This window comes from Panthera pardus, unplaced genomic scaffold (genome assembly GCF_024362965.1).
Source record: "Panthera pardus isolate Hobbes unplaced genomic scaffold, ASM2436296v1 HiC_scaffold_11, whole genome shotgun sequence".
Classification (NCBI taxonomy): Eukaryota; Metazoa; Chordata; class Mammalia; order Carnivora; family Felidae; genus Panthera; species Panthera pardus.
In genome coordinates, this window is record NW_026526666.1 from 65726671 (window position 1) to 65754125 (window position 27455).

General features: G+C 47.9%; 1 protein-coding gene and 1 long non-coding RNA gene across 11 annotated transcripts in view; one reads left to right on the forward strand and one right to left on the reverse strand.

The window, feature by feature from the left end:
• LOC109266895 (uncharacterized) lies at positions 1–8298 on the reverse strand. Its single transcript, XR_002079905.2, has 3 exons — positions 7979–8298; positions 7553–7680; positions 1–567 (listed from the first exon to the last, which is right to left on the reverse strand). It is a non-coding gene; the product is annotated as an uncharacterized LOC109266895 (long non-coding RNA).
• The window catches only part of TTC39A (tetratricopeptide repeat domain 39A), a 61751-nt gene continuing 42569 nt past the window's right edge, over positions 8274–27455 (forward strand). For 2 of the 10 annotated variants that reach the window (XM_019449322.2, XM_019449323.2), the window contains exon 1: positions 21606–21713. In XM_019449322.2, coding sequence (XP_019304867.2) covers positions 21676–21713 — 38 coding nt within the window. In that variant the 5' untranslated portion in view covers positions 21606–21675. Of the gene's footprint in view, positions 8413–21077; positions 21209–21605; positions 21714–22152; positions 22270–27455 lie in introns of those variants that run through there. The other 8 variants (XM_019449329.2, XM_019449320.2, XM_019449318.2 and 5 more) reach the window with 8 other exon arrangements.

The following is a 27455-nucleotide window of genomic DNA, read 5'->3' on the forward strand; positions in this document are numbered from 1 at the left end:
GAGAGCACGCGAGAGCACACATGTGGGGGGAGGACAGAGGGAGAGGGAAAAAGAATCTTAAGTAGTCTCCACACCCAGCACAGAGCCTGACGTGGGGTTCGATCTCACAACCCTCATGACCATAAGATCGTGACCGGAACCAAAATCAAGAATTGGACACTTAACCTACTGAGCCATCCAGGTGCCCTTCTTTGACCAAGTTTTAGTTGAAAGGTGTGTAGCCGAAACTGTAACCAAAGGGGAGGCATCATGCTTCCAGAAAAATCTAAAAGAAAAGTATTGCAGGCAACAGTAGTAACTATTGGATCGTGCTCTAAAGGTGGAGAGATTTCAACAGTTGTAAAAGTTGGAGAGAAAGTTCTTCCAGAATAATGGAGGCACCAGAGCAGTTCTAGATGATAAGGATTACTTCTTACTTAAAGATGGTGACATTCTCGGAAAGTATGTAGACTGAAATATGTCATTATTGAAATGATTTTCAGGTGAAGCTGCCCATTCCACTGAAGTTCTGGAATCTTTCATCATATAAATAATTTCCATGTCTCTTTTATAATAAACTGATTATATCTTAAAAAAAAAAAAAGGAAAGAAAAAGCCATTGGTTATTGAATACATGTTGAGTGTGAAGCACTATACTAAGCATTTTATCTGTGTTTTCTTGTTTAATTTTACAACAGCCCTAAGTAATACTATTATCATCCTCTATTTGAAATGGGTAAACTGAGGCTCAAAAAAATTAAAACAAGTAGATTTGCCAGGATTTGAACTCTGGTCTCTCTAATTCTAAAACATGATACTCTTTCCGGTTTACCATGCTTTGTCTTTGTGTGAAAAAGTTTGCTTCTAGGAAATACCAAGAACAGGACATGATAAAATAATAACAACAAATAACATATTAATCTCCAGGCTGAATCCTTAGTGTTTTACATATATTAGTTCATTTAATCCTCACAATAACAGTAACTCTGTAATGTAAACATAATAATAATTATTATTGTCCCCATTGTATAGAAGAGATGCCCCACTAAGCCATGGTTGTGTACCTAGTAAGTGGCAGAGTTGGCCACTTTGAACTCAGGAATCTGGCACCAGAGTTTTAACCACTACTTGCTATTTCTTTTAAAGGTGAGAAGCCAGAGGAGAAATATCATAAATAGAATAATCCATGTAATATCTGCTCTTGATTAATGAAATAGACCTACTACATAGCACATGGCATCTCAAAGACATTTTCCAATTCATTCTCATACTTAATCCTTACAAAGATTTAGAATAGTTTCTGACCCATGAAGGCACTCAACCATTGTTAGTTGTTAATATTACCATAAGTGATAAATAAGTACATAGGGGAGATGGTCAGTGTTGCTTTTATTAAAGAAATACAAATTTTAAAATCACAAAGGTAGCAACAATGAAAAGTAATTTATCAGTACTTGCAAAGCTCTGAAAAATGCATAAAATGGTAGGCAAAGAGTAGTTTTTGAAGAATTTGCTGCACAAAGGGATGAGGCATTCTGGGCAGAGGCGATGACTACATATAAAAGACAAAGTGAGGGCACCTGCGTGGCTCAGTCCAACTCTTGATTTTGGCTCAGGTCATGATCCCAGGGTTGTGGGATTGAGCCCAGTGTCAGGCTCTGCACTGAGCATGGAGCCTGCTTAACATTCTCTCCCTGTCTCCCTCTGCCTTGCTCCCCTGCTTGCATGCACATGCTCTTTACCGCTCTTGCCCTTTCACTCTCTCTCGCTCTCAAGAAAGAAAGAAAAAGACAAAGGGGTAGGACATGGTATAGTGTGCTAGCAAGTAGCAGGTATCAAAGTAATTCACTGTGGCTAGAGTTTAGGTCTGTGGGCAAAGAGTGAAGTATTTGTGTTTGTATGTAAGAAAGATCTTATTGGTGGTGACTTGGAGGATTGCTTTACGGGGAAATCAGGCAAGGCAAGAAGAGCAGGTGAAGGTTGCTGGCATCATTCAGGTGAGATGGTAAGGAGCTAAAATGTGGCTATGGCTGAGGCCTGAGAGATGGGGACCAATTAATTTAGGAGAATTAGCAGGCCTTCAAGGCTGATTAGATGTATATGTTGAGTGAAAGGAGTGGTTCACAAACTTTGCAAGCACCAGGATCACCTGGAGGGCTTATTAAAATACAGATTGCAACCCTATCTGAGTTTTTCTGATTTCAATAGGTCTAGAGTTGGACCCAAGAATTTGAATTTCTAACAAGTTCCCAGATGATGTTAAAGTTGCTGGCCCAGGGAACCTAACTCTGAGAATCACTGGAGTAGAGGCTAACTTCCAAGCCTCTATTCTGCAAGTTTTATTAAATCTACTAATTTAGTTTGCCATGCTGTTGCACCTTATCATTCTATACTTATGGATTCTGTTTCATAGTGTAAAGCACTTCCATTCTTTTTTGTGGATAGAGTTATTTAAAAAAAATTATTGGAAGCTAACAACACTTAACTATTTGCCAGTACTATTTGAAGCACTTTATATATAATGATTCCTTTTATTCTCCATAACAGTCCTTTAAGTTCGGTACTGTTATTTCTAGTTTAAAGATGAGGTACAAAAAGGTTAAATAACTTGCCTAAGATCCAGAACTAAAAAGTGCCCAAGCTAGGATTCTAATCCAGGCAGTCTGACTCCAGAATCCATCCTCAATCACTCTGTTCTGCTGAAAAAACCTTATATTAAGACATTTCCGATGCATAGATCTATAGTGTACCTCTTACTGGCAGAAATCCCTAAATGTCTGAGTGTTGGAAACGTACAGTGAGAAAATCAGTCATTCCATTCACCTTTTGCTAAGGTGTATTGTGTTCCAAGTGCTGTGCTGGGCTAGGGACATAGAAGAGTCTTATGAGGGCCTTGCCATCAGTGGTGATACAATAGGAGGGATAAACATCTTCTCTTGATTAATTCCACAACATTACACACTGAGGATTATAATAGGAATGCCGGGACACCCAGAGGAAGGAGAGAATAGTTCTAGCCCAGATGATCGGGGAAGTCTTCCCAGAGGAAGTATTCTACTTCTAGCATTGGTAAAAACAAATGGTGACTAGAAACTTTTAAAAAGTATAGCTCTCACAAGGCCGTACTTATTGACGTTAGGGCTCTGTTGACTGAGAAATCCTGGCAGTCTCCCAGGAGACCTCTTAAGCAGCATTTATTAATTAGTGAATTCAGCGTGGCCCAAGGTCTGCCCTTCAAGTTTAGAAACTTGATTTTCATCAGTAAAACAGAGCTCCCATTAAGCAAGTTCACAGGGACTACTGTAGAGACCAGAATGTCAGTTTTCAGCAAAAGTTGCCATAGGGTTTAGAACACCCACAATTGGTTGAACAAGACTCCCCTCTTGCTGGTGGTGCCAAGATGCCTCCTGCCTCTGAAGCTCCTCTCTCTCTGCAGCCAGGGCTGCCTGGGCCATCTGATGAACACATTTTTTAGATTAATATGTTTAATCAGGTTACAGTCTGGTTTGGCTGGTTGAGTAGCTATAGCTAGTCTCTCTTTGAGTTGACTTTGCATATCTTTGCTTTCATCCATTGTATGTGGACTCTATAGCTTAACTCCTCCTGAGGCTGACTTTCCCCAATTTGAGTTCTTAGTGAAGCATCTCCCTCAGGCTTTGATTACACATTTTCATTGATTATATTATTTATTGTGTGTATATATGCCAGGCCTTCTCCCTGACCCATCCTCCTCCAAGCCATCAACATGCCCTAACCATTCTGCCTTTTAAATATTTCTCAAATCTATCCTCTCCATCCGCAGTTGGATCTCCACTGCCCCAGTTCAGACCTTCATCATCTTTCTTGTAGACTTTGCCAAAACCTAATCTCCTTGCCACTAATCTCTGTTGTTCTCTTTTCTGTTTCCAAACCATCCTCTATGCTGCAGTCAGATTCCTGTAGAATCAAAATCCAAAATCTGCCCCTACCACTCCTACAATAAAGCATGACGCTGATTCCCATCACACTCAGGTTAAAATCCTAACTCCTTAGGAGGCTTTTTCTTCATAACCTTAATTTCTGATTGGTATTTGATCACTAATGGCTTGAACATGTAAGCTGTTTTTTCCCCCTTAAACAAATCTTGAGAAAGTGCTGCTTGAAGGAAATAAAGGTACCTGCAATCAGATTATGGAGTAATGGGATCCTTTTGAAATGTGCTTAATTTTATACTCTCGAACTTGGTGTTTTGCAAGCAACAGGTGATACATTAGTTGGGTTGTGAAATCAGTTTAGTGAATCAAGCAGCATGGAAAAAAAATGTAAAGAATAGTATAGTACCAATAATCACTTTCAATAGTTACCAATTCATATCCGATCTAATTTTATCTATATTCCTGTCCACTTGCCTCTCAAGTTATTTTTTTCCTCTCATGTTATTTTGAAGCAAATCTTCTACTTCATTTGTAAATTTTTCAGCATGTTAAAGAGCATCATTTTTAAAATTGTGAAATAGAATTTGTTATTGAATATGCACTGGGTCACAAGATAAAATGTTTATCACTGGTTTTTTTAACATCTCTCTTCAAATAAGAAAGGTAAGTAGGTACTAATGTTATGTATTCAGGTTAATAATACAGATTATCTCATGGAGGGGAAGGTGTGTCTTTGCAGAAAGACCCCACCTGTTTTTCTTCCCCACCCCAGTAAGTATATATAGACTGTATTTAGCTGCCCAAGACGTAAGGGCTTAGTTTCAGCCTCTCCTGTTTGCTCTGGAGTCCCAACTTGAGAGAACTGAGTTATTTTGTGGAAAGGGAAAGGAATAAGGAAAAGTAGCTGATAGCTATTGAGGAGCTTCTCTGAGTCTAGCACTAAGGCCCTTAACATATATAACCCTATTTAATCCTCAAAACACTTCTAACAGAAAGAAAACTTGAGTTTATAGAAAGATGGAAATAACTTAGCAATGACCACCCTCCCTGCCCCAGCCCAACCCAGTCTAGTAGAGACCATGCCAGGTTCCAGCCCAGGTGCCTTGGTTCTGAGACCTGCTTTTCCACTACCAGGCTGCCTTTTGTATGCCTGGCCTTAAAGGCAGGCCTTTGGACCTAAGTGGTAACAAAGATCAAACACAGTAAACCTGGGCCCTAAACAGAACTGATGTTCTCAAAGAAAACCCTGATTCATCACAGCTTTCTGAGAAGGTTCCTGGCCTTGTAGAAAGAATCCAGATCTCTGAGTCTTATGAACATGAGTCTAAATTCTGGCCTTATCATTTTCTGTGTGACTGTGGGTATACTTCTTAACCTCTCAGATAACAGTTTGTGAGTTTCTGTGAGGATTAAAGATGATGGATATGAAGTCTTTATTCCTTTGACATGGCAGATATTCACTAAGAGCTGTCATGTCTGTGTTTAGGAAGACAGAAAAGGTAATGATACACTTTAGGAAAAATGTGTAACCATGGTTAAATTAAAGGGAATAAACTTCAGTATAACTGAACAGTTTATTGACACAGAACACTTCATTCTTCATGGATTGTGAATAAAACTGTTACATAGTAGGAGGTGAACATAACACACACTACGTGTTTGGCACTATTCTGTTTTGTTTGCATTAACTCATTTAGTCCTCACAACAAGCCTTGTGCTAGGTGCTTTTCTTATCCCCATTTTACACAGTCCCCATTTCAGATGAGAAAACTGAAGCAGAGAGAGAGGTTAAGTAACTTTCCTGAAGCGATACTCAGCTGTCAAGTGGTGAAGCCAAAATTCTAACTCAGGCATTCTGGCTCCAGAGCAAGAGAAGGAATAAAACCTGCTCTACCTTGGGGTTGTTATGAGATTCAAAATCAGATAAGCTTTGGGAAAATGATTCACAAATGCCGAGTGCATTCTAAGAGCTTGTATGGCAGGCCGACTGGGGCTGGGGGTTAAGATATAGACTCAAGGGTGACTGCTTGGGTTAAATCCTCACTCTGCCACCTGATTAGCCTTTTTGACTTTGAGCAGATTACTTATTACTCTGCCTCATTTTCTCAACTGTAAAAATTGGGATTGTATAAGGAAATACTTGATAGGGTTGTTCTGAGGATAAAATGAGCTGGTACATCTGAAAAGTTTAGAATAATGCCTAAGATAGTTCTAGACAACTGATGGTGATGATGACGACGATGAAGAAGATGATAATGGTGGTGGCAAAGAGGAAGAGGAAGGAAAAGGTGAAGAGGAAGCACAGGAAACAAGCCTTGAAGTTTGAGACCACTGGGATTGAATCCTAGCTCCTTGACTTGATCTCAGGAACATTTCTTAACTTCAGACTCAAATATTGTCAAAACAGAGTTGTCTGAGTTGGAGGTAGGGTATGTAAAGGCCCTCAGCATAGTGCCTTCCACAGGGTAGAAACTATAAATATTAGTTCCTTCTTCATTTACTCTGCTCTGAGCACCTACTAGTGTAGCAGTGGTGCCAGCATCCATGGAACACACAGAGGTGAGATATTCTCTGTATTTTCAGCTAGAAATCTGAAGAGTAAAACTGGTCATTGATAACTAACATAAGGATTAAAAAATACGTAGTGCTAAATGCTGTGAAAGAGACAGGTACAAATGTAACCTCCAAAAAGGAGAGGTTCCTCCACTGAGGAGATACAGGTGGGCTTCCTGGAGGAAGTAATATTGCCTGTGGGCACAGAGGCTGGGTGGGACTTTAATTCCAAATGGAATTTGACTGGGCTCTGGGCCTATTATAGGAGGCCAGGCTTTTGAGGCCTTGTGATACTCATCCTTGTGAGCCCAGAAGGAAGTTGGCCATCTGTAATTCCCAATGCTGCCAAACTGGGCAAGGCCCTGTGGGCTGAGGGATTTGGGCCTCTAGGTGGATGTAACTGGAATTTCAAGATCCGGAAGCTCTAGCTTTGTGGTCAGATAGGCAGCATTCTTTGGCCCTTATTGATCTGCGAAGACCATGACGTGAATTCTCAGAGAAAGGGGGAAAGGTTGTGTTTCCTCTTCTACCAAGGAAGATTGAGAGAAACTGCCCTGATAATCCTTGAGGCTTCTGCCCTCTGCCCAGGTCTCCCACTCCATTGCCCAGCCCACGTGCAACCACAGGTGGGGTTGGGGGGCCAGCAGCAGATAAAGCAGACAGACCTGGATGTAAGACCTAGCTCCACAGCTTAGTTTCAGGGAAGTCCATTTTCCCCTCTGAGCCCCAGTTTAATCAACTGATGGGAGTAAGTATTTAATAAGATGAAATTAAATGAGAACTTGTGTAAAAACACCTGGCTTAGGGCTTGGCACATTAGAGAAGGGCTCAGACTTGTCAGAATCAGTCACCATTTAGTAGATACATGATTTGTGTTGCACAAGTGCCTGCAATACAAACCCAGGCCAAAGGGAGACAGAAATGGTCCCTCAGCCACCCTGCCCCATCCTGTTTTCAACCTCCATCCTCTCACAGGAAAGTCTCCAGGGACCTTTGAATCCATCCTTCATGCTGGACTTCTAGTGATCCTCCTCAAGACACCCTGCTCCTAGTCCTTAGCTGAGTCTCCTGTGGAAGCCTGCTGGACTGCACTGTCAGGGGCTCACCTTGCTCCAGAGCAGATTCATCTACTGGATAAAGGGAAAATTTTGCAGGCCCCTCGCTGGCGCAGTACAGCATGCCACTTTTGATCCCAGAGTGATGAGTTCAAGCCCCACTTTGGGTGTAGAGCTTACTTTAAAAAATAAAGTGAAAATTTTAAATGCGCATAACCAAAGACAAAATACGAGGTTTCAAAGAAAGTTTGTACTGGAGACAGGCTGTGGCTCCTTCTCTTTCCCACACCTCCCACGGGGGCTCTGGGAAGCAGAAGTCTGTGCACAGCCTCCTGTCCCAGTGCCTTGCTTGCCAGCAGCCTCCACTCCCAGGCCAGGCAGCTCCTACCTACCTCCCTGCTCCCCTACCTGCCACTCCTACAGTCCCAACCCGCCCACCCCATTCACGTAGAGCCCTGGCAATGCAGACTTCTGTACTTAAGCAGAAGGGAAAGGCGTTGGTGACATCATCGCCCCTCGGTTCAGTGGACTGGCTTTAGACTGGGATTGGAGAGGTCTGGTGTATATTATGTTCTAGTGCTGTCACTGGCCCTCTATGTGGCCCTGGGCCTCAGTTTCTCCTTGTGACTAGCGATGGGTCTCGACGGCTCTGGACGAGAGTGGGCTTGCCCTGGGACCCCAGGTCCGCTCAGGGAACACCGACGTCCTTGCGGGACTGGGAGGTGCTGGGCCGCGGCGGGGAGGAGCCGCCGGTCCGGCCCCGCCCGCCGGGTCCAGGTGCCGCCGCTGGAGCTGCCGCTACCGCCCACGCCGCCACGAGGGGCCGCCCGCGCCGCGGTCCGAATCCGGCCCGCGTCCATGGCCTTTCTGACCGCCTGGAAGGGGGCGGCCTCTGGGAAGAACGACCGCAGGTAGTAGGCAGGGGCGGGGACTCGGCGGGAGGCGCGCCTGGGACAGAGGGGCGGCGGGCGGCGGGCGGCAGCCGACGGGAGGGACGGCTGTGGGGGTACAACTGGAGACCGCAACGCGCTGGCTGCTGGGCGCGGGGGTAACGGCCGGAGGGCCAGGGAGGGGCAGCCCAGCGCCTCTCACACCCTCACGTGCCCGCTGCTCGCGTGTCGTGGCCCCCAGCCGGGCTGGGGCTGAACCGGGGGACTAGTAATGCGCCCCCAGCCCCCACCCCGGCCGCACCCGAGCCCCGCTTCCGGTGCCGCAGTCTGCGCGCCACCTGCGAGGGTGCTCAGGTGGGCTGGCCCTCGGGCGGGCTGGGAGTCAGGTTTGGGCTGCCGAGTCTCCCCTCAGCGGTACGGCTCACGCACCTGGTCCTCCAGAGCGTTGCGAGAGGGGAGCCGTGGGCACCCTGTGTGTCCCGACAGGTGAGAGCAGGCACAGCATCCACCCCCACCCTGAGTTGTTCCTATCTGGGGGCAGCAGTGTCGGGGGAAATCTTGGGTGCCAGTGCTGGTCAATGGTGGAATTAGGTGCCCCCACAGCTCCTCCAGGGTCAGCCCTTCGGGGATGTGTCATTGTTTCCTGTGTGTCACCTCCACTTACCTAGCTGTCCCCACCTCCTGGATGAGTTGGTGTCTCCAGATGTGTTCCCTTAAGAAAGAGGAGAGGGGACAGTCCTCTCTTTTCTGAGCTTTGACACCCCCTCCCCCCAATTTCTTCCCTTTGCATACTTAAAGTTCACCCTCCTACTCCCTGGAGAAGAGCAATCCAGCTGCCCTCCCAGTGCCTCCATCTGACTGTCCTATGAGAACCTCAAACTCTGCAAGCCCCAAATCACACTTCACATCTTCACCCCTAAACCTGTTACTCTTCCCATCTCAGTGAATGGCATAGTCATCCACCCAGTTGCCCAAGCCCGGAACCTGGAAGTCATCCTTTTCACCTCCCTCCCTCATCTCCACCCCAGTGTCCAAGTCCTGTTGATTTTCTCTCTGGTGTCTCTCAAAGCTATTCATTCCCCTTTGGACTATTGCAACATCCCCTAACTTTCCCAGTTCCTCCAGTCTTCTTTCCATGCACCCTTCAGACTGAACTTTTCTAAAGCACAGACAGACCATGTCATTTTTCTAAACTTCCATGGCTCTCTATCACTTAGAGGTTAAAGTTCAAGGCTCTTAAGAGAGGTGGTGACCTGCCTAGGCCTGTAACTCCCCAATGCTCACTCTGGTCCAGCAACACTGACTGCACTGTTCCAGGCTTCTCCAGGTTGCCTCTGCCTGGAATGCCATCCTCCGCTCCTGACATTCAGTCCATTAGGACTCAACTTAGGGTGACCTCTTTTAGAGAGCCTTTCTGACCCCAATCTTGAGTCAGACTCAGAGGCTTTCAGCTTCTATGCTTCCTTCTCATGGTTCTCATTCAGTTCTCTCATTCTCATTTAACAAACAACTTTGAGCATGTACCATGCTCTGGGCATTGTACTAGGTGCTGTGGATATGGCATTACTACAGAGACACAGCTCCTTGATCTCAGGAGACCATGTTCTAGTGGAAAAGACAAGTAACCAAATAAGCAAATAAACAATGTTGTATAAAGCTTAAAATAGGGCCATGTGATGGACAATAAAATATATCATTTCCAGAGCATTCCCAGCAGTGAGGGTAGCTCATGTCAAAGTGTGATTTGTGTCTGGGGAGCAGAAAGGGAGTCCTTGAGGATCAGTGTCTGATGGGATCCAGGAGGCAGGCTGCTCCAGAACAAGGCAAGGAGTTTGGATTTCATTGTGTGTTGGGAAGCCACTAGAGGGCATCAGGGAGAGGATTTATATATTTAAAGATGACCCTGCTCCATGCTGACAGTGCAGAACTGGGTTGGGATTCTCTCTCTCTTCCTCTCTTTCTGCCCCTCCCTCGCTTGCTCGTGCGCTCTCTCTCTCTCTCTCTCTCTCTCTCTCTCTCTCTCTCAAAATAAATAAAAGAAAGAAAAAAAAAGGTAACCCTGCTACCCCAGGGAGAAAGGATTTGTTGAGGGACAGACCATTTCAACACTGAGTCCGTGTCACCCTTTTCTGTCTCCCCGGTACATATGGACAGAAGACAGGGTCTTAGAGTGTGCTTCAGTTTTGATGAGGACATGAGGGAATAATTTCCAAGGACGGTGAGATCTCCTGGTTGGGATAGGGAACAATGGCTATGTCCAGATGAATTTCTTGCCCAAAGCTTGCCCTGCCTGTGAGAATCGGGTTCTGCTCTGTCCTGTAGGCACCAGGAACCTTCTGAGTTTCAAATGTGTGCATGCTGCTGATGTCACAGTGTGGAGGGAGGTAGGGAGACCAGAGGGGAGGCTGGCATGATGACCCAGGGTGGATTCTGGGGTGCGGATTAGGAGAATGCAGGGTGGTGAGGGGAAAGAAGCTAAGGAGGAAGAACTGCTAAGTGGTGAATAGACAGACTGGGAGGTAACACTCAGAATCACTAATGATGGGAGGGGGAAGGGAGACTGGCCAAGTAGAGGCCTCTGCATCCCTCCTTGGGCCTGGGTGAGGGAGTATATAGGAGGGCCTGAACACATGTGCCTTTATACTTCAGGTGGAACTTGCTGGACACAAATATCCAGAGAATACTCCTAGTTGTCCCCACAAAGTCTCATACCTGAGGCACAAGACCAGGTTTCCATTCTCCCAGCTGTGACTTCCCTACCCTCACTCCTCATCCACCACGCTGTCCGGTCTCCCACAGCCTGGCCAAAGGGTGAAGAGGTTGGAGGGTGCCCAGCCCCTAGGCTGCCACTTACTAGCTCTATGGACTTGATTCAATTACTTGGTCTGTGCCTACTTAAGTTTACTCACCTATAAAATCATAGCTACTCACTGAGTGGTGGGAAGACCTAATGAAGTCCCATTGGTTAAAGACCTAACAGACAGCCACTGGGGCATATTTGGTGTTCGGTAAATGTGAGTTCACTTCCTTCTTAGCCTTCGTATGAGGGAACTAGGGAACAGAGGAGATTCTGAAAGGTTTGGTAGCCAATGGTAGGATTCCAGGCACTAGAACTGGGTAGCCAGGAAGTGTTAGGAAAGAGAAATGGTGCCCATACATCTTACAGTGGGGACCGCCAACTGCTGGCACTACAAACAGGGCCCTCTCTTAGCCATACCAGTAACCTGCCACACTCAAGACTGCTCCTGTAGGAGGCAGCACTGGGAGCAAAGGGGAAAGTGTAGCAGGCAGATTGCTTTTGAGAGAGTGATTAAGTAGCAGCGTTGCTGTGGGATGGAGGGGCCCAGCCAAAGAGGCTGGGGCTTCCTGGGACTGCCATCAACAGAATTCCTGCTGTCAGTTTGAGCCCTGAGCTCCAGGAGCTGTCAGATGCCTCCAGGCAGGCAGTTTCGAATTTGGTGACTGGATTCTTGGAGCAGCTTTGGGGGCCCTTCCTCAGGACAGGATCTGGACTGGAGACCAGTGCTGAGTGTTCACCTCTACGATTCTCAGATTCTGTGAGTTAAGGCTCGGGTGATAATTCACAGGTGAACTGTGAGACTCAGGATTTAAAACTCCAGGGTTCTACACTATTGAAGTTTCTGGTCCCAAGGTTCCCACCTACCTTCTGTTGTCAAGGACAGCTGCACAGGGTGTGAGAGGGTTTGCAGCCCTCAAATCCTCAATCTCTGGTGAGGATACCATGGGAAACTCCAGGTAACCTTTGTCCCTTTTTTTTTTTTTTTTTTTTTTTTTTAATTTTTAAACATTTATTTATTATTGAGAGACAGAGACAGACGGAGCATGAGCATGGGAGGGGCAGAGAGACAGGGAGACACAGAACCCAAAGCAGGCTCCAGGCTCCGAGCTGTCAGCACAGAGCCCGACGCGGGGCTTGAACTCACAGACCGCGAGATCATGACCTGAGAGGAAGTCGGACGTTTTACTGACTGAGCCACCCAGGCGCCCCACCTTTGTCCCTTTTTATCAAGGATTCTGACTTAGGACATTTTTGGTCCTGTCTTGAGGTCAATTGGAAATAGATTATGTAGGTTGCAGTGTTAGCTCTGCCAGCGTGCCAATTCCTGATTTATCTCCAAATCTGTGATTTGAGTTGCTTGTCCTTCTGAAAATTTCTGCTTCTCAATTCAGTTTCTCTCTGCGGTCAGCTCCATTCTCTTGTAAGTCATTCTCTTGTACTTCTCCATTCTGTGCAAGGCATGGCTACCAGCAGCTTCCAAGCTTAAGGCTTAGGACAGTAAGACAAAGCAGTGAAAAGCACCCTGGAGCCACACAGGCTGATTTTGGATCCTGACTCTGGGACTTTCTGACAGTGTAACTTTGGGCAGGTTATTTAACTTCTCTGTATTTCACCTTCCTCATCTGTAAAACGAGGGTGATGTTAGGACTTGCGTCACAGGGTGGTTATGAGGATTGTGTGAATTAACTTATGTAAATAAAGCACTGAGAACAGTGCCTAACACATAGACAGTGTAACCAAGGAGTGTTACTGATTGTTGTCATTAGTCCCTCAGCTAGAAGGGGCTTCTCCACCAGTCTAGTTTGAAAAAGCTCAGGGAAATATCCAGTTGGCCATTCCTTCAACTAATCACTGTGCCCTGAGAGGTGGAATCAAATAAGAGGCTCTACCATTCGGCCAATGGGGCTAGAAAGGAGGGAAGGAGAAGTAGGTCCCTAAAAACAAGTTAGGGGGGCTCAGTGTTGTAAATGTGGCCAGTGAGCAGTCCTTTAAAATAAAGTCATAGTTTCATGAAGTATCCAAAATATGATTTCCCTAGAGCACCCCTGCCCGTCGCTCTGAGAGTCTTCCAGCTCAGCCTAAGACAGCCTAAGAGCTGGGAACTAGTCCCTTGTAGCACCCTCTGGGGGCCTGTGCCACCCACCACTCTCCTGCAGTTGTGACTTTGCCAACCCCAGCCCCATTCTCAGCCTGACTACCACCACCACACTGGCCCAGGAGGGGTGGGGGGACTTAGAGAGCAATGGTCCCTGAGGCTCTTCACTGTATCACCCCATCCCAAGGGTGGGACACACCCTTCCCGATTCCTCTCCAGCTTGACCTAAAACCAGGCTGTAACTTTTTTAATTTAAAATATATATATAATTTATTGTCAAGTTGGCTAACACACAGTGTGTACAGTGTGCTCTTGGTTCTGGGGGTAGATTCCCATGATTTATCACTTACATACAACACCCAGTGCTCATCCCAACAAGTGCCCTTCTTAATGCCCATCACCCATCCCATTTTCCCCTCTCCCCCACTGTCCCCCCATTAACCCTCAATTTATTCTCTCTTTTTAAGAGTCTCTTATGGTTTGCCTCCCTCCCTTTCTGTTTGTAACTATTTTTTCCCCTTCCCTTCCTCCATGGTCTTCTGTTAAATTTCTCAAGTTCCACATATGAGTGAAAACATGATATCTGTCTTCCTCTGACTTATTTCACTTAGCATAATACCCTCCAGTTCCATCCACGTTGCTGCAAATGGCAGGATTTCATTCTTTCTCATTGCCAAGTAGTATTCCATTGTATATATAAGGCTGCAACTTTTTAAAGCACCTTACGGTGGGGCGGGGGTGTGTGGGGTGGGGTGGGCACCTGGGTGGCTCATTCGGTTAAGTGACCAACTCTTGATTTTGACCCAGGTCATGATTTCATGGTTCGTGAGATCAAGCCCTGCATCAGGCTCTGCACTGGGTATACAACCTGCTTAAGATTCTATCTCTATCCCTGTGTTCCTCTCTGACTCATGCATGCGTGCACGCTCTCTCTCTGTCTCTCTCAAAAAAAAAAGAAACAAAAAAAAAAAACACTTCAGGGAATCAGTAACAGAGGACTTTTATGATTCTGTGGCCCCTCATCAAGTTCCTCAACCATCCTGATAGGAGCCTGACTATAGAACTTCTACTTCTGTGATGGTGCAGTATATGTTTTCCCACATCTTCCTTCCCAGGAGAGAGGAGGAAATTTCTCTCTTAAGCCAAGATTCCCAGGCCTTCCTTTCCTTTCCCAATATCAGCCCTCTTCAGATGAACAGCAAAGAAGAAATCTATTGCTTTTAGGTAAAATCTTTCCCCCACCCTACTAAGTGGCTGGATTTGTCCCATGTCCCCCAGCAGGACAATTATATTAGGACTTATGACAGTGAGTGGGACATCAGGTGCCCCATCCAGGTAGCCCTGTGCTAGATGCTCCATACCTTTTGACTCCCTTTTTTCCTCATGGAATGAACTTTGTCCCTGCTCATTCCCTCCCACAGCCTCAGGTGTCCCTCTACTCCCTCGCAGAGTCTGCCCTGGCAAGACCCATCCCTGCAAGAATCCATCTCCAACTAATAAACACCCTCCCGCAGATAGAGTATCTAAGTCTCAGATTGAAGGTAACTCTGCTGCCTTTCCAAGTAGATGGATGGTTGGATACTTCCTTTATACATAGGTGACTGAAGGGCACAAAAAAGCACTGTCCCTGAGCACAAGACAGGCCAGTCAAAGAAAGATGACCTCTCAGGGCACCTGGGGGGGGGGGGGACTCAGTTGGGTAAGCATTACAAGCGTTCCTTGATTTTGGCTCAGAACTTGATCTCACAGTTGTGAGATTGAGCCCTGCACTGTTAGTGCAGAGCCTGCTTGGGATTCTCTCCCTCCCTGTCTCTCTGCCCCTCTCTGCTCGCACATGGTCTCTCAAAATAAATAAATAAACTTAAAAAAAAAAAAAAGGGATGATCTTTCCACAGGCTCAGTGCCCAGCACTACCCTCTCCTTTCTCCCTCACTTACTACTGCTCCCTCCAACCACAGCTTCTCTCCCCTGCACCCTCTGAACTAGGCCCCTACCTCTACAACATCCCCATCCCCTGCCACCCTGCTGCCTCAGTGATCTGATAACAGCGAGATCTGTGCTTGGCTGTGCCCTGATTTGACATGCATCATCACCTTCCATTCACCTCAACTCTGACCAGGGAGGTCTTGTTGTCTGCAATTTTAATAGATGAGGAAATAGAGCCTCTGTGTGCTTTCTCAAATGCATACACACCGGGGTTTTTTTCTTTAGTACTAATTTTGTATTCTGCTTTTTAAATATTTTCCCACCTTCCAGAAAACATATTCAGGCAATAATTACTGAACATCTGTGTGCCAGGCACTGTTTTGGGCACTGGAAATATATTAGAGAACCAAAATGAAAAAAAGAAAAATACCAGCCCTGCCCTTGTGGAGTATAGAATTTAATGGGGAGAGACAGAAAATAAATGAATAAGCAAAATATTCAGGATGTCAGATAACAAGTGCTATGGAAAAAAGTATGCAGGGTAAAGGAATAGGGACCATGAGGGCAAAGGTTACATTAAATAGAATGGTCAGGGAAGGCCTCATGGAGAAGGTGACATTTGAGCTGAGATGTGAAGCAGGTGGGGGAGTAATTATATGAATATCTGCAGGAAGAGCAGAAGGAATAGCAAGTGCAAAGGGCCTGAGGTGAGAGCATGCCTGGCATATTTAGAAAAAAGCAAGGAGGCCAGAGTGGCTGAATATGAAGAGAGAGTAAAGAGAGATGATGTCAGAGAGAGATATGGGGGTGCAGGTCATTCAGGGCTTCGGGCCATGTGAAGACTTTAGCTTTTGCACTGAACACCATGGGGAGCCACTGCAGAGTTTTGAACAAACAAGTGACATGATCAGATCAAATGGGTCTGATGCTATGTGGAAAAGATAATATGCGGACCAGGGAAGGAGCAGAGAAACTACCTGGGAGACAATGTAGTAATCCAGACAAAGAAATTCTCTATAAATGGGGCACCTGGGTGGCTCAGCCAGTTGGGCATATGAGTCTTGATTTCAGCTCAGGTCATGATCTCCTGGTTCGTGGGTTTGAGCCCCACAGGGCAGAGCCAGCTTGGGATTCTCTCTCTGCCCCTCCCCCATGTGTGCATGCTCTTTCCTCTCTCTCCCTCTCTCTTTCTCTCTCTTGCTCTCAAAAGTAAATAAACTTAAAAAAAAGGAAATTCTCTATAAACATAATTGAAATATCTGCAGAATATTTCACCCTACAAATTCACTATAATTCACTGAATTAATTCCTTATTGATGGGCATTTAGGTTATTTCCAGTTGTGTCCTTATTATAGAAAACACTATGATGAACATCTTTGTACCAGAAATCTTTATATCCATGACTATTTCTTAAGACATGTTTGTTGTCTGGGACACCTGGGTGGCTCAGTCAGTTGAACACTTGACTCTTGATTTTGGCTCAGGTCATGATCTCATTGTTCTTAGGATCTAGCCCCATGTCAGGCTCTGGGCCCAGGGTGGGGAGCCTGCTTGGGATTCTCTCCATCACTTTGCCCCTCCCCAGCTTTTGCATCCTCACACACTTTCTCTCTCTCTCTCTCTTTCAAAATAAACAAACTTTAAAATTTTTTTTAATGTTTATTTATTTTTGAGAGAGACAGAGACAGCACAAGCGGGGGATGGGCAGACAGAGAGGGAGACACAGAATCTGAAGCAGGCTCCAGGCTCAGAGCTGTCAGCACAGAGCCCGATGTGGGGCTCAAACTCACGAGCCATGAGATCATGACTTGAGCCTAAGTCAGACGCTTAACCAACTGAGCCACCCAGGCGCCCTTAAATAAATAAAATTCAAACAAACAAACAAAAAAGACACATTTGTTACCTAGGTGTTACTGTATCATCTTTCTAAGGTTTTCATTCAAAATTCCAGTTGCCCTTCTGAAAGATGTTGCCAGTTTCTGCTCCCTTTGGCAGTGTGTGAGGTAGCACATTTGCCGTGAAGGTATGTAGTACGTGTCCAATTGGATGTCCTTGTGGTCCTGGCCAGGCCTGTGTGCACATCTTAGAAGAAATTCCTCTTCTCTGGACAGCCTTATATGGTTCCAAAGCTCTTTTGGGTCCATTTGCTCATTTCATGTTCACAGCAATCCTGTTATCCCTGCTTTATAGGGGAGGAAACTAAAACTCAAAGATCAATAATAAGGCCCTGTTCCAAGTGTTTTATGTGTGTTACGTCATTCAGTCCTTGCAGCAGCCCATGAGGTTGGTGCTGTCATCATCTCCTTTCAGGGCTGAAGTCACTGATCCAGGGTGTCAGAGCTGGGGTGCTTACCTGCTCTCTGAATCACTCCCTGCCCTGCCTCAAGCTCATACAGTCATTTTCTTGGGGCTGGACAGCTAGGACATGGTGGGGCCAGGAATCCAGCCAGATCTTCCTGGCTCTGCAGTCCAACTTCTAACCCCCGACAGGATGCCAGTCAATGCCTGAAACACCTCATTAGAGCTCTGCCTCCTTTTTTTTTTTTTTAATCAAAACAGTTCTTGGTCCCTCATGAGTGACTCCTTCCTTAGATCCACTTTCAGCAGCTCCTGGAGACCAGACTTTGGTAGAAGAGCTCAGATCCCAGAACCAAGATCGTCAGAGCAAGGAAGGGCTTTGAGCTCCTGGTCCATCCTTCTCTCCCCTTTATATGGGGAGAAAAGGAACCTAAGGGCTAGAGTGGGGTAGTAACTTGCCCGAGGTTACTCCCAAGCTAGCGGGAGTCAGAGTTCATGGAGAGGGAGGAGGCTGGCCCAACACGTAGGCCTAGGTCCTCCCTAAGAGTCCCTGCCAAGGAATATTTCAGAACTGTGACTGTCACAGACCTGTTCAAGGGCCCTTTCTTGATGGGCCTGTTGATTGTGAATTATTAACCTGCCCAAGCCTGTAATCTGTTGGGTGGGGCCCATTCACTTTAAGAAAACCTGCTTTACAGTCACTAGCCCGCTGGGTTGGGGGGGTGTAGCTCTGAAGTCTCACTGGCTAGTTCTGGATTGGTAGAGACAGCTAGTGGACAGGTGCTTCATGCCAGGGAAAGGCCTGGAGGAAGGGACTGAGAAGGGGGGATGAAGGGGAAGGTGCCAAGGGTCAACCCAAGGAATGTTCAGTAAGCCTCACAGCATCCCTGAAAGGCTGGCACTGTTATCTCAGGTTTACAGATGGGGAGACTGAGGATCAGAGAGAGAGAGGCAGAGCAGATTTCACAACTTAAGCTGTTTCTACAACAATGGCATCACTGTTCACATGCTCACAGCCTTATTTCTATGATACCCCCTCCCATTTCCACATACTTTTCCTACAGGATAAAGAGTCAAGACCTGATTCCAAATCACACTTGGTCCAAGCCTCAGTTTTCTCATCTGTGGGATGGGAGATAAAGCCACTGTGGAGCTTTTTGGAGCATCCTGAGGAGGTCTCATGAAACATATTTATTGGGGCCCTTCTTAAGCTGAGAGATGGTTCTCAGGGCCATCAGGTGTGGTGAGCCCAGTGATTTTTCTTGCACGTTAGGGAGAAAATAAGAGAGGAAGCAGGCCTGGCGGCTTGCATGCACAAAGCACTAGGAAACTCTCCCAGCAAGGAAGGAAGGGACCCAGGACTCAGGTTACTCTCCTGGTCCCCACAGCTTGGCTGTCAGCTCCAGGTGGGGATGGGCAAGTCACCTGGGTTGGGAGGCAGAAATAATGATGACTCCTAGGCTGCTCAGGCTTCCGGCTGGGCCCAGAGCTCCTGGGGGCTGGGAGCTGCCTGGGTGGAGCCCTCCTGAGGGGTGGGCCACTTTGCTGCTCTGACTCATGAGGTGAGTGGCTCTAGCATCACTGCCACTGTTGTGTGGGGACAGCTCCAGCTCCAAAGGCAGCATGGCTGCTTATCTTGCTGAGCTTCAGTTTTCATCTGTAAAAGGTTGAGAATAATGGCATCCACCTCACCATCACCACCATCAGAGCACTGCATGTAACTGTGTTACACATCAGGCACCGTGCTGGGGATTTTAGATACATGAATTCTTAATCCTCACAACCACCCTTTGACACAGGCAGTATTTCCATTTTACTGATGAGGAAACTGAAGCTCAGAGAGATGGTTAAAAGGATTAAATGAGATAATCCATGTTATACACTTAACATGTGTGTCATGTAATAAGCTTTTGGTGAACATCAGTCATTATTATAATTACCTCAGAGGGAAATGGTAAAGTGCTAGGCCTAGTGTTGGTATTTGGTGATTAATCAGACACTGATACAGAGATGTCCGACCAGACTCGACCCTCCAAAAGCTCCCAGTCTGATGGCAGAGACAGTCACATACAAACCTCACTCTACCACTCTCACACACAGATGGTGTCAGCCCAGGGTGATGAGGGCAGGTCAGAGGGGGTTGGGGCAGTGTGTGCCTAGGAAGCCCCTGACCCAGCTAGATGTAGTGCCTGAACTGAAACCTGCAGGGCCAGAAGTTTTGGCATATGTCAGGCCCTTAATAAATGTTGGTCAAATACAACAAAGATTTACCTGTAGCTAATGTAGCACAAAGCTTCAGAACCCCTCACTCGGCCCTTTCCAGGGCTCTCACAGGACCCTGGAAGTTGTATGTTGGTAAATTTGTATTCTTTTTTTTTTTTTTTTAAAGAAGGCTTCCAATTGTAAGTTTCTGGATCTAACCCTGATTAAATGAATGAATAATAAGTAACAAGGGAGGAAGGTGTGTCCCAGGCAGAGGGAAGAGTGTGTACACGTGCCCAGAGACTTGAAAGGACATGATGTGTGATAGGGTGCCCCAGCCTCTTTACTGAGTCTCCTCTTCATGCACATTGCTGGTCTTCTCACAAGCTTCACAAACTCCAGCTGACATCTGTGTGCCTTTGCCCACCTCCCTGCTTTCACCCATGCTGTGCTTCCATCTGGTACACCCTTTCCACGACTTTATTGTGTATAAACAATATAAACTTGAAGGCTCAACTCTGTGCCCACCTTCTCCAAGAAACCCTCACCCCACCCCTCCAGTCTATGGATGTCATTATAGTCTGCTTCTTGTATTTAATTACCTTTTCTGTGCCTGTGCCTGAGAATCAGAGAGGTAGAATGATCCTTGAAAGTGAACATCTAGCCTCTGCTCACATATGGGCAGGATAAGAATTCACTACCTTTCCAGGAAGCCCGTCTAGATTTAACAGTAATCTCCTTAATCTCTCCCCTCTGCCGCAAGGCCCAATCTGCCTGGCTCTCCCTGAACCTAGTCTGAGCCATCTTCCTACTATGGCTGCTTCTACAGGCTCCTCCTGCTTCCTCTTCTGACATCCTGGAGCTAAGGGTTGATCCAGGGGCCTGGAGTCCCTCCTCCTCCTGTCCCCTGCCTTTGTGAAGGGACAGTTCTAATGGCAGCCACGTGCTCTGATGAGTCATGGTTAAGAGCATCTGGGGCCTGGAAGTCGTGGCTGGTTAACTCTTCATGGGCCAGTGGCTCTTTCTGTCAGAAGGCCAGGTGGGCTTCAACCTTGGCCCTAGACATATGCCTCAGGGCTAAGCACACAGAATTTGAGGAGTGTTATGGATGATCCCATATACGGGTTGGGGACCCAGAGGGGAGGGCACCAAGGGGGAAAAAAGGCAAGAGTGTGTCCACCTTGGAGTCAGGAGGGCCAGGCTCCAATCACAACTAGCCACTTATTAGGTGAATTGACTTGAGCAAGTCACATAAACTCTGTGCCTCAACTTCTGTCTGTAAAATGGCAGCTATAGGGACTATTTGAGAAGGCGAGTGTGAACTACTGACTAGTGAGTGTTAAACGACGCTATTTTCCATCTTCTTGTCCGCTGCCGCACGCACAGTCATGCAGCGGGCAAAAGGGAGTGCTAAAACCTAAGCCTGACTCCGGAGGCCGCGTGTTTCCTGGCGTGAATGCCCCCCACCAATGCAGTAGGATGACGAAGGGCTCAGGTGGGGGCCGCAGCGAGGCGGGAGCTGTGGGGGAGGGGAGAGCGGCCGGGAGGTGGACCTCGGGCCTACGAACTTTCTGGCCACAGATAGGTGGGGCTGTGTGAGGCAGGGGCGAGCTCCGGCCCCTGGGGCTGCGCACGGAGGGCACACGGCATGGGCCCGGCGGACCTGGGGTGCCCGGGCCTCTACCCTGTGAGAGCTGAGGGCGGGGGTCGCATTCCGAGGCCGCCCCCCGCCCAGCCCCACCGTCCAGTCGGCCACAGACGGGCGGCTGCCGTGGCCCCACTGCGCGGGCGGGCAGACCGAGTCCCGGCCCGGCCCCGCCGCCTTCCCCGCCCCCGGCGCGCCCCTCCCCGGCCGCCGCGTCTGCGGCTGGGCCGCACAGCGCCCGCCTTGGGGTTCCGGCGGCAGCACCTGGGCCGCGCGGCTGGCGTCCGGCGGGGGCACGCTGCCTGCCCCCTTCCGCCATGAGCTCGGCCGGCGCCGCGGACGTCCTGCCGGCGGGGTAAGTGCGCGGTGGGGGCGGCCCCGGGGTGGGGTGGGTGGTTGGGGGACGGGCGCGGGCCGGGCATTCCCTCTGCCACCGGCCCACCGCCCGCACTGCGGCTTCCAGCCCCTCACCCCTGCCAGGCGTCGCGCCCGGCGTCCGGGAGCCGGGGAGTGGGAGAGGGCTGCTGACACTCGCGCGAGGAGAGTGGAAGCGCCGGGGACCCAGGGGCGATCACTCAGCTCTGGGTCCCAACTTTCGCACGAAGCTGGCTGTAGTAACGGCCACGTCAGAGCCGTCTCCCTCCCCTCGTGGCGTTTACACCTGTGGGTGGGCTCTGTTATTATCATCTCCGTTACAGATGAAGAAACTGAGGCATAACTCTTGGGTGACCTGCATCCCTTCACCCGGGAGGTGAAGGGTGTACCTGGGATTTGAACCCAGCTCTCTCTGATTCCAGAGCCCCCACCTGCATGCCATACTGTTTCATCTTCTGGGATATTTGAAGGAATTGAAAAGCTAAGATATGAATCAGCTGTGCCCACTGGGTGCAGCAGGAACTGGGGTAGTAAAGGTGGGTGTTGTCACTTTCAATATGGCTCTCCTGCTCATCCCCACCCCACTGAGGAACTGTGTAGAATCCCTGCACTGCCCCTGTTAGCAGTGATAGATGTTAGGTGCTGGGAGATGTGAAGCAGCTCTCCCCTTCCTGGGCCTGGGTGGGTAGGGGGTGTCTGCTGGAAGCCCTGACTGCTAGGAGGTTGCTGGGTGGAGATCTGGCTCAGGTGAGCTGGGAGGTGCCTGCCCTACCTGGAGCCTCACCACCAGGGACAATATTTGCCAAGGGCCTCAGGACTAACACATGAACAGGAAGGTGAGGCTGGTGCCAGCTGCAGCTGCAGGCCTCCATAGGGCCTCTGTGTGCATCCTGGGTGAAGGCTTAGAAGTTGGGTCACTGGGGGACACCCCCCCCCCACCCAGCCTGGGGGACGGTTGCCTGGTGAGTTTTGCCATGTTTGACCATGTTTATTGTATGATTTTGGCCACGTTCTGTATCCTCCCTCGACTTCTGGTCCCTCCTTTGGAAAATACAGGGAGTCCAGGCCTGGCTGCTCTCTTCCTGCTCTGAGTTGAAGTCTGTAAATCTGGAGTCTGGTTAGGTCCCTTCTGCCCAGCCCTGACTAAGCACCACCCTACTGGGCCCAGAAAAGAAGCTTCCAGGAGAGAAGGCGGGCATGGAACAGGGTACCTATCAAAGAATCCTGAACTCCCAGGCTAGAAGCCACATTCATCCTCTTCCTTGCACACTTATATCCCTGCCTGAGTCCACTCTACAACTCCAGGCTCCTCTGGCCCCTCCGTGGGCCTCCAGGGCAGCAAGCTCAGTCTCCTAGCACTAGTGGATCTTCCTCATACTGAACCATACCTGCCTCCACTGCATGCTCTCCAGGTCCCAATCTTCTTTGAGGCCACACAGGTCTGTCTGCCCCTGTCCCTGGTCAGTGCCATCTTGGTGGGGTCTGAGCAGAGCAGAGGCAAAGCAGTTCCACCTACACCATAGACACTCATTTAGTCACTCAACAAACACTCCTGAGGCCTGCTCTGGGCCCAACCCAGTATATGAGGGTCAGTGGTAAACAAACTGAACTTTAAATCTCCACCACTTCAGAAGTTATGAAATATTTTTAAGCCTTCAGAAAAATATAACAAATAATAAAATGAACTCCATGCCCTTGTCATCCAACTTTTTAAATGTTAACATCATGCCCATTTATTTCATATTCTTCTTGTTAAGAAATAAATTATACCAGAGACTGTTGAAGACCCTGTGGACCATCCCCTCTTCCTTCTCCCACCGTCCTGAATTTTGGTTTTGTTACTTCCATTTTTTTATTTTTAAAAAATGTTTTATATTTGAGTATAGTTGACACACTGTGTTACATTAGTTTCAGGTGAACAGCATAGTGATTCAACTCTATATTATGTTGTGCTCACCACAAGTGTAGCTACCATTTGTCACCCTACAACACTGTTACAGTATTATTGGTTTTGTCATTCTATGTTTTCTTTTGCTGAGTGTGTATAAATCTAAAAAAAATGTAGCCTGTTCTGACTTTAAAATTTTTATATAAATACAGCATGAATCATTCTACAGCTTGCTTTTTCTCACTCAGCTTCAGGTTTCTGAGATGTAGCCTTCTTGATTCTTGCAGCTCTCGTCCCCACTTTCCCTGATGTATGGCATACCACCCGATGTAGAGTCCCCCATTTATTTATCGGCCTTCTTTATGGACATTGAGGTAGTTCCCAGCATCTTGCTATTCAAACAGTTAATATTCTTATAGGGTTGTCCTTTGTACACACGTGAGTTATCTTTTCGGTTGTCCCACAGGAGTGGAATTGCTGGGTTATAGGATATGGACATTCAGTATTTTGAAGTTATTTGGTTTCATTATAAAAGTAGTGCTGCTGCAGAGGTGCCTGGGTGGCTCAGTCAGTTAAGTGCTCGACTCTTGGTTACGGCTTGGGTTATGATCTCCCAGTTCGTGAGATGGAGTCCTGTGTTGGGCTTTTGCTGACAGCATGGAGCCTGCTTGGGATTTTTCTCTCCCTCTCTCTCTACCTCTCCCCTGCTTGCTATCTCTCTCTCTCTCTCTCTCTCTCAAAAGTAAATAAATAGACATTAAAAAAAAATAATAAACGTAATGTTGCTCCAGACATGATGGAAATACATAACCGTAGAAAAAAAGTAACAACAGCTAACATTTCCTGAATACTTCTTATTGTGCTTTACATTGTCTTAGTTGTTCTTCTTAACAACACTAGGAGGTGGGTACTGCCACTCTCATTTTATTGATGAGAAAACTGAGGCTTATAGAGGTTAAAGAACCTTCCTAACTTTTTCCAACAAGTAACTGCTGAGCTATAGTTTGAGACCAGGGTTATCCACCTTCAATACTCTTGAAGGCCACACAGTACTAGGCCACGTCACATCCCTCCATGCCACATCATGCTCAATTTTATTCACAGCTAAGGGGACTCTCTGGAAGGAGAGTCACAATCATATATGCGATTTGGGAAGGTCACTTTGGGGGGCACCTGGGTGGCTCAGTCGGTTGAGCATCTGACTCTTGATTTCAGCCCAGGTCATGATCCCACAGTGGTGGGATTGAGGCCTGGGCCCTGTGTCAGGCTTTGCGCTAAGCATGGAGCTTGCTTGAGATTCTCTCTCTCTCTCTCTCTCTCTCTCTCTCTCTCTGCCCCTTTCCTCCGGCTCCCCACCCAGCTTGTGCTCTCTAAAAAAATTTAAAAGAAGAAAGGTCACTTTGGAAGCGATAGGTCCCCATGCACAGATCATCCCCCTGCTCCCCTCAGCCACAGTTCCCCTTGAATGGTGAAGCAGGGAGGAAAAGCCAGCTGTGGTTCCATTCTGCTCCCTAAGTGACTTCCTTGCACTGCCTCTACTGCCCCCGTGGGGAATGAGAGGTTCCTCTGCTCCATCCAGCTCTGCCCATCAGATGTCAGGGTAGCAGCTTCCAGGCAGACTAAAGTGGGGAGGGGGAGGCAAAGGGAGAATGGGGTGGGGTGCCTGGGTGGCTCAGTCGGTTAAGCGTCTGACTTTGGCTCAGGTCATGATCTCACGGTCTGTGAGTTTGAGCCCCGCGTCGGGCTCTGTGCTGACAGCTCAGAGCCTGGAGCCTGCTTCAGATTCTGTGTCTCCCTCTCTCTCTGCCCCTCCCCTGCTCATGCTATGTCTCTCTCTGTCTCAAAAATAAATAAATAAAAAATAATTTTTTTTTTTTTTTTAAATCTGCTAAAAAAAGGGAGAATGGGGTGACTTCAGGCTGTCTGACACCCCTTCCCCTACTCCACCTCCCTTCTCACTCCGGCCTCAAACATCCCTCCCCTGTGATGCCAAAGCTCCTGGCATCGGTTACCAGCCCTGCTCTATGCTCCATCTAGCTCAGCGCCCCCCTCCCCACCTCCATGCCTCAGGTTCTCCAAGGCACAGTGGAAAGGCCACCATCAACCCCTCAGAAGCTCAGTAATGTGTTAATCTGGGCTTGGCAAGGTGACTTGGAGCATAGAGGTCTTGAAGACATGGGGACAGCCTGCAGAGAGGTGGGGACCTCAGTCACAGTCAGGGGAAGAAAAATGTTTTTGGCCAGTTTGTTTTTATGGAAAGCATTTCTGCCTTCTCCTAGGTTCTTGGGTGGAGGAGACTAGGCCCCTGCCCTCACTGTCTTTATCTCCTTATCTGTCAAATGCAGATAAGCGCGTCTGCCTCTGGGCTGGTGGGAGGATTGAGAACTTGGAGTGATATTCTCAGTGGTGGTGAATTAATGCAGTCATTAAGTCAAATGGGGTCAGTGTCCCCAGCCTTCCTGAGCTCCCCAGCCAGCCAGGACACCCCTGCCTCACCCCTCCAGAGGAGGCTTTCTAGAGCCTGTCTTGCCACCTTGCCCCTATAGCTTGTGCTTCCTTGTCACTGTGGTATCATGACTCTAGCTCCTTGCTCGGCTTTTTCCCTTTCATGGACTTCTTTCTCCATCTTGTCCTCAGTTCAGTGCCATCTTTTCCAGAAAGCTTCTGTTGAGTGCTCCCCTTCCACTTCTGGGCGTCCTTAGCCTTCAGTGATTCCCATGATGCAGCCTTGATGATTCTGGCTGTCAATGCCTCTGTCTGCCTCTGTCTCTCTGCTAGACCGTGAAGTCTTCAAGGGCAGGGCCAGGGCTGGGCCAGAACCAGAGATTAGAGGGTATTTGTGGGAGAAAAGGAAGGTGAAAATCAGCCCCAGGGCCACCCCAAAGCAGCTCCCAGTCTGGAGAGTCACCTCAGAATCACCTCACTACGGTTCAGCAGAAGAGGTGCTAGCGTTGCCAAGGGAGGGAATTCACCTCTGTGCTCTATGTCCATCTGTCTGTGCATCTTTCTCTCCATGTGGACCAAGCAGGCAGAATCTCTTTCTTTTTTTCTTTTTTAAAAATTTTTTAATGTTTATTTATTTTTGAGAGCAGAGAGAGAGAGAGAGAGAGAGAGCATGAGTGGGGGAGGGGCAGAGAGAGAGGGAGACACAGAATCCAAAGCAGGCTCCAGGCTTCGAGCTGTCAGCACAGAGCCTGACGTGGGGCTCGAACTCATGAACTGCGAGGTCATGACCTGAGCTGAAGTCGGATGCTTAACGGACTGAGCCACCCAGGTGCCCCCAGAACCTCTTTCTTGATGGGAGGTGGATGTGGTGGTGGTAGTGGTGGTGGTGTTTATACAGAAATGGGAGGTAGGCTCTTGGCTCTGGAATTGTTTAGAGGTAGTCATAAGCCAGGACAACAGACTTGTCTTCCTGGGGCTGAGCTGAAGGGCACTGGCTCAGGCAGAAACTTGTTTAGGACCCATGCTTGGGCATGTGATCTTGGCCTAGTCACCTCTCCTCGGTGCCTCATCTACCGTGGGGATAATAATCCTACTTCACAGGCTTTGTGAAGACTCAAGGAGAGAATTCCAGTTAAACACCCAGGGCAGTAAGTGCTCACAGAATAGGCAGACTGAACACCAGTCACTAGGCTAAGCCCTGGGCACAAAGGAAGACACTGTGCCCTTCTCATGAAGAGAGGGGCAGGGGCTGTTTCTGATGGGGCCTTTTTGGCCATGGAAAGAAACTTGGTCTTTACCTAAGAGAATTGGAAGCCAGTGAAGGATTTCAAGTTCAGAAGTGACATGGTCAGATTCAGGTTTTAAAAAGAGAACTTTGGCTGTTATGAG